Raw genomic sequence first — 7140 nt, forward strand, 5'->3', positions numbered from 1 at the left:
CTGCCTCCTCCCTCACGAGCTCCGCGGTGACTCTCCGGCCCCTGGGGGAGAGCAGAAAGTGTGTCTGATGACCTTTTTAAAAAATGAAGTCCCCCCTCCTCCTCCAGCCAGAGCCCAAGTCCCCCCTCCTTTGCACCAGCCACCCGTGGGTCGCCTCGCTGGGGCTTGGGCACCCGGCCCCCCCTTCACTGCACGCTCACTCTTTTGCAAAGTGCAAAGAAAGAAGTGGCGAGAAGTTCACCTAGAAAGGGCTTCACAGAGCTGACGGAGAGGCAGGAGACCCTTCTGCTGGGCGGGCTGCCCCTTCCTGATGGGGGTGGACTTCTGTCTGGGCCACGGGGTGGGGGGCTGCACACAAATGGTTTGCCTCAAAGGGTCACGGCACAGGAGAGGAATGTCTCCCCTACACTTCACAAACGCCCCATCTTGGGTGGAGGAGGGAGGGCCTGAGCAGAACCAGAGGACACGCGGCTCTGCCCAGAGAAGGCTGGCAGGCAGAGGGGCAGCTGGCTTCTCAGGAAAAATGAGCCCCCTCCCCTGGGTGCAAGAGAGAGCTTCCTGCATGGATGACCATTCTCCCAGGAAGCTTCCCTGGCGCCAGCACTCCTGCTGGTGGGCAGGGAGGCCAGGAGGGTGGCAGGGAGAACCAGGCCCGCCATCACAAAGAGGGAGACGGTGCTTTCCAAAAGCCTCCTGGGGCGGCGAGGGCCAAGTTTCCTCCATGTTTTTTCTCACTCTCCTTCCCAGTTTCTTGTGTGTGGTTGGGAAGTGCAGGTGGGAGGGAAGCTTTGCTTTTAAAATGGTCTGTCTATATTAAAAACCTGCACCCACTCTCGGGCCCCTGGGCCCTCTGCACAGTCTCCTGTTTGTTTCTGGGAAGGGGTGGGAGGGAGCAATAAGAGGACACTTTTCACACGGAAGAGCCTTTCCCTTTGCATTCGCAAAAACAGCTGGGCTCCTGGGAAGAGCTGCTCCCATCACCCCCCTCCCTCCACCCCACCCGGGGTTGCTGGTGGATTCCTCAAGGAAAACCTCTTTCCTTGCAAGAGCCTCTGACTTTGTGCAGCCCTGTGGGAAACTATCCCCCATCCCCTCCAAAGTTGAGGTTCCTCTTGTTAAGCAACCTGGATCCTCCAGTCACAGAGATCATCCCCACCCCTTCAGAAAGCAGGATCCGGCACCAGCCCCCGGCCCACCCGCCCCCGAGCACTCCAAGTGCAGCTCTTTTCCCACACGCAGAGGGCACGGCATGAGGGCGGGGAGCCCGGTTACCTGTACTCTAGTCGCTGCGAGGTCCCTGCTGCTCCCGGACGGTGGATAAAGAGGACCGGGGAGTCACTGGTGCCCCGGGCTCCCTGCTGAAACCGCCCGGACGATGATCTGCTGGCCGAGCCAATATTAGCAGTCGTCGCCAAAGCAGGGGGTGCTCTGGCAGTGGTGCCCAGACCCTCCAGCCGGGCCGACGTGGAGGAGGATGAGGAGGGGGACGAGGCAGAGGCTGGAGAGATGACCACGGGCACTTTTAGAGTGTGCATGTTAGTGGGGCCCCTAGGAACGGGACAGCCTCACCACCGCCGGGCACGGCACCTGCTCAGATGCCAACTGAGGTCACAGTTTTGCCCCTCACCTCCTCGTCCCCTCCACGCCTCTCCCTGGGCCCCTCCAAATTGGAGGAGCTCTGGGCCAACTTGTTCACGCTGGGGCCGCCAGGGCGGCCGGCGGTGACACTTTCCCACACCAGGGCACGGTGCATTAGGGGGTGGCAGTTGGGCCTGCCCCTGACCCGGCAGAAGGGCGTCTGTGGGTGTGGGCATCCGCCGGAAGCACTCCTTGCTAGCTGGGAGGTGGGGACCGTGTGGAGGGGGTGGGGACTGGGTGTGGCTTTGCTAGATTGACACTTGGCAGTCACTTGATACCCTGGAATGTGGGTGGGCGTGGCACTGGTAAAATGGGGGTGGGGAGTAAGGGGGGAAAGCGGGGTTCAAGAGTGAGCAGAAAAAATGGTTTTCCAGGTGTTCCCAGTGCCACTGGACATAAAGCAGCTGTGTCCTTCCACCTTCTACGGGCAGAGGATCTGGCTGGGGGCTCCCCCTTCACCAGCCTCGTCTGACCTGACCCCCTACACTCTGTGTGTGCTGCTAGGAACTAAGCAGGCAGCAGACAGGGGGCAGCAAACTCATGGGTGGGATGACCGGCCAGGCTCACTGCCTTTCCAATTAAGGCACAGACTGAGATGGGACAGCAGCCAGGGGGCATCCAGAGAGAAAACCCACCTGATGGGGCTAAGTCTCACTGGGAGTTTGGAGCCTCCTCCCGATCCCTGTGGGAGGTGCAAAGACTCAGGAAGACTCAGGAAGAGACCAAGGCGTGTACTTCCCAGAGAGCCATCGGTCCCCACCTTCCCTGCACCCAATCACCCAAGCCGCCCACCCTCTGCATGTTTGCATCACCCAGCTTCCCAGCCTGTGGTGGGGTGCAACGCTCCCCTCTCCTGTTGCCTTCTGAGCCCTCACCTGAGCTCCTCTCTTTAGTGCGAGGGACAGGGCATCTAGTGGGGGGCAAGGGGGCTTTCAGCAGAGAAGAGCATTAGACCTGAGGGGGTCTCAAATCTGGTATGTGTTTCTTGGGGGGGTCTCAGACAGGATGTGGATGGCTCAGAGCCAGACCATGCTCTGAGGAGGGTGCTGGGTGGAGGGATGCTGACAGCCACAAGTCAGGCCCAGAGCACACGGAGGCATGATGCAGCCCACTGCCCGAGGGGTGAACCACACGCCCCCCCCCGCCATCAAGTCGGCTCTGGCTCTGGGTTGGGAACTCCGTGGCACAAGCTTCCTCACGAGTCTGCTGCAAGGAGCGACTGCCACAGCCCTCCGGGGACACTGGGACTTTTCAAGCTGCAGGCGGAGCTAGAGAGGGCAAAGGGTGCACAGCGAGCCCGATGACGTGGCTCCGTGGAGGCCCACCGAGGCAGTGTCCCCAGCAACCACGGGGCTGAAAGGGAGGCCCCCACAGATCAGAGGCAGAGCTCCCCCCCACGGTGTCTTGAATCCCGGCTCTGCCTAGACTGGATTTCCAGCCCTGGCCCTGTCCGGCAGCGGCTGGCGACAACCCGGAGACATTTTATGCCTTCAGGATCCTGGAACCCGGGGTGTTTAAGCAAAAGGGTGAGAGCTGGAGAGAAGGGGTCAGCGTAGGAGGGGCTGTTGTGCCCTTGAGGCAGGGCTGCAGGCACTGGGGGTCTCGAGCCTGGTGACCCCGAGGCAGGACTAGAGGCACATTGGGGCGTGAGAGCTGTGACCGCCCACCAGTGTTGCATTCCGTGGGTTTTCCCACAGGGGGCATGGGTGAGAGGAACCGGGGCTGGGACACAACCGGGTACAGGGGTGTGGGACACCACCCAGCAAACGCCTCCCCGCTTCACTGCCCTTCAGGGCAGCGAGAGGACCAGCCCACCCCGGGGGCCTGGTGGACGGTCCCCTTTGCGCGGGAGAGAGTTGGGCACCCCCCAGAAAGCCCCAGCGCCCGGCCGCCTCCACGTGGCTTGTTAAGCGGCCTCATGCTGCCACCTGGTGGCCGATTTTAGAATTACAGAGGCACAGCGCCCAGGCCTTCCGAGCGGGCACGGGGGGCACCCCGGGGGTGGAGGCGCTGGCGGCGACGCGGGACCCTCCCCCTACTGTGGGGAGGCCCGCTGCCGTGGGTGGGGGTGCCAGGGGTCCCGCGCCTTTGCGCTTGGCTCCGAGGCGCTCGGCTGCCCCTTCCTGGCGTTGCGGAGCTGGGCGGGCGCCCCGGAAGCTCCCGGGGTGACGCCCCCGCCCCGGGGTGGTGGCACGGCCGTGCCCGCAGCCACAGGCTTAAGTCCGAACGCTTTCCGGCAGGGTCTGTTTCACTCCGTCTTTTATTTCAGTATCAGAACAAAACCAGATCTCTCTGGGCGACTCCGGGGCAGAACCCTGGGACCCCCTGTTGGCGCAGGGTCCCTGGGGTGGGCGCAGGCCGGGCTGGATTATTCCCCGCGGGTTCCCAGCCCCGCCGGCTCTGCCGGAGCCGGCCCAGGTCCAAATCTGGCCCTAGCCTGACACCGTGTGGCCCCTTGGGGAAGTGGCCGCCCCGGCTTCCGAAGGCACAGTTGTCTGCAAGTCGATATCGCCGCCGGTATACCCGCAGGGCTGCTTCGTTCGACCTCGGTGATCCGGGGTGGCTGCAGAATTAACCCGCAGCCCCATCCTGGGCACGCCGGCCAGCGTCCGTAGAGCCCTGCTCCGTTGGGGTGCCACGTGGCCTGTCAGCCGGCCTCTCCTGGAGGCAGCCGGGCGGGGTGAGGCTGCACCTCAGAGGCCACGCGGCCACGGCCTGAGGGGCTGGGGGGGGAGAGGTGCCGTCTCTGCAGCGCACACAGCTGGGCCCAGAGGCCCCCAGATCACACCCCAGCGCCGCCACAGCCTCCCAAGCGCACCCTGAGCCTCTGCCCTCCTGGGTGGGTGTGGGTGGCCCCCGTCCCCCGACACAGAGCAAATGCCAATAAACGATCCTTTCACGCTCGCCCAGCCCGGGTGCTGAAGCCTTTTCTGGGACCCCCAGGGAGATGCAGCCTGGATGTCCGCGGCTCTGTGGACTCTGGAATTTTCGGAGAGGAAGGAGGGAGGCTTTCAGCATGCAGACTTCAGGCGTCCGGGAAGGGGGTCTCTCCTGCCCTGGGCTTCCTTGGCTGCTGGGCTGGGGGCTTCGAAGGGTTGCAAAGCCCCCTCCCCAGCGAGAGGCTTCAGGTCCGGGATTGCACTGGGGCTTCGCGGGCACTCCGAGTCCTCCGGCCTCGTGCTGGCCAGCCCGTGGCACACGCTGAGGTCTCCGTGCCCCCAGGCCTGGGCTTGCCCCGGGGGGCTGGCCCTCCCCGCCAGGCGCCACCCTCGAGTCCACCAGCCACACCTGGGAGCCTGGGGATGGCTGCTTCCCACGGAAGACACGTCGGCACCGCCTGCCTCACGTGCCCGGACGGACCCGGCCCCACTGCGCTGCCCCTGTGAGACCGAGGCCCAGAGAGAAAGCGGCTGGCGGGACCCCGAGGCCAGAGGTGGAAGAGGGCGGCCAGGTCACGGGGTCTTGCTGACCCCTGCCTCCACAGCTCCCCACCACCACACCCAGCAGGGCCGCTCGAGTGTGCTGGCTTCAGGACACTGAGCCCTGCGGCCTTGTGTCGCGGACACACCACGTGGCTGCCCCCCGTGGCCTGATGGGCCATGGGCTCTGATGTCTGGGTGGGCCCAGGAGCGGCTGGAGTGCACTCATGCCCAGACAGAGGGCAGAGCCAGGCAGCTCCCACCCTGTGGCTGTCTTTCCCCTCCCTGCCCCGGCTGTTGAGGAAGAGACCAGAGATTGCACAGGGATGGCGGCTTGTCCTGGGGAGAAAGGGGCTGCGAGGGCGGGGTCATCACTGTTGCAGCCTTCCAGCCGCCAAGGCTGGGTCTCCTTTGCTTTCCTCTTGACAGATTAGAAACGGAGGCCCAGAGACGTCAAGTAACTTTCCCAAGGTCACACAGTCACGAGCGCCAGCCTGCCCATCCTGCCCATGCCCACCCTTCAGCCCTGCACTGGCCCGGGCACATGCTCATCGAGCCTGAGAATGCCCAGGGCCCATCGCCTCTCGGGACCCCAGGACACAGCCCGTTGTAGAGCTCGGCTCATGGCTGCCCCTTCATTTCTGCCAAGCCGGCCCCGGGGAAGGGTCCGGGTGCCGGCTCTGTACCATCACGGCTGTGTCTCTGACAAGGGTGGCCTGGGCTGCACTGGGCCAGGTCTGCACCCGTGGCGCCAGGTAGCCCCCCAGTGTGGACCCAACCTCAAGGCCTCAGTGCCAGCAGGGGTGTGGACACTTCTTCCAGGAAGCCTCCCCACCAGCTGACTCCTGCCTCCTCTGTCCCGAGCTCTGTGAGGCCAGGGTGGGGTGGGGACACCCAGTGCCCCCTCTTGTTTGAAGCCAGCCCTGCCCCCTGCCTGGGTCAGGAAGCCCACCCAGGGAGACCACAGCGGGCAGGGCCAGGGAGGACGCCTTCCTTCCACCCCCCACCCCGTGGAGCTTTCGTGGACCTTGGAGGCCAAGACCCCAGGGGCACCATGAAGGCCAGGCAGTCACCGGGAACGGCGGGTCCAAGCACCTCCGTCCACCCGGCCCCGCCCCCAGGCTCTCCTCCAGGCCCGCCCTCGCCGTCCACGTGCAAGGGACCCACACCGAGGACCCCATGACCCCGAGAGATCTGGGGTTCCCCCAGTTCCCTCAGCACCGGGCAGCGGCGGGCCACCACGTGTGGGCGGGGCAGGCGGTGGCCCCAGGGTGACCGGCTGGACCGGGCCCAAGCTCTGTAGTGAGGTGGACTTTGAAGACAGAAGGGTGCACTTTGAGCCCCAGCAGGAACGGCGCGTGCTGGCAGGGCCGCGGGCCCCGGCTCTGTTTTCCAAAAACACAGATGGGCTGGAGAGGGGCTCGGAGGGAGGGAGACCTGGTGGAACGCGCCCCCCCGCCCCCCTGCTGCACCCCAGATCTGATGACACAGCAGCTGGTCGGCGGGGCCGCTGGGCGGGGCCTCCCCAGCCCCCGGCTCTCTGGACCCCCAAGCCGGTCCAAGCCAGGACTGGGGATGGCGTGTCCACCAGTGGGGGACCCAAGAGGCTGCTGGCCTCTGTCTCGGCCCCCAGCAGCCCTGCCCCTGGGTCTGGACATTCTGTGCCTCCTCGGGTGAGGGGTGCCACCCACCTTCACTCTGGACCCCACAGGACCCGGCCCCGACCTAGGCATGGACCCTCGGGCACCCTGAGTCACTCACCCCAGCCTTGGAGAGCGGGGACTGTGGGGTGAGCGCCTGCCGAGACACGCCCCCTCCTAGGGGCAGCCCCGCCCCCGGCTGGGCATCCTGGGAGTCCAGGTGCGGACTCTGGGCGGCTGCAGATGGGCAGGGAGGGTCAGGGCGAGGCAGGGAGTGACCGGTGGCCACCCGGGAGTAGGGGGTGGGCTGAGGACATGGGGCGGGAGCTGCAGGGGTGCTTGGCACCCTCACGGCGGGCCAGGCCGCGGGGGGGACGGCAGGGAGGCGGCGGCCCCAGCTCCACTTTTGGAGGAATCCATATTGCTGTGCCCACAGCCGGCCA

The 7140-nt window shown here is 65.5% G+C and overlaps 1 protein-coding gene across 1 annotated transcript in view; it reads right to left on the reverse strand.

The window, feature by feature from the left end:
* Positions 1–4: 4 nt before the first annotated feature.
* Positions 5–7140, reverse strand: part of LOC103251683 (insulin-like) — a gene marked incomplete at its 3' end in the record, with an annotated part of 11978 nt that continues 4842 nt past the window's right edge. Inside the window, exons 2-3 of the mRNA XM_008050290.1 lie at positions 1273–1498; positions 5–41 (exon numbers count right to left, since the gene is read on the reverse strand). Of these exons, the coding sequence (XP_008048481.1) occupies positions 5–41; positions 1273–1498 (263 nt within the window). The remainder of the gene's footprint in view (positions 42–1272; positions 1499–7140) is intronic.

Source organism: Carlito syrichta, unplaced genomic scaffold (assembly GCF_000164805.1).
Source record: "Carlito syrichta isolate Samal-C Ts95f unplaced genomic scaffold, Tarsius_syrichta-2.0.1 Scaffold143515, whole genome shotgun sequence".
In the NCBI taxonomy this organism is placed as follows: domain Eukaryota; kingdom Metazoa; phylum Chordata; class Mammalia; order Primates; family Tarsiidae; genus Carlito; species Carlito syrichta.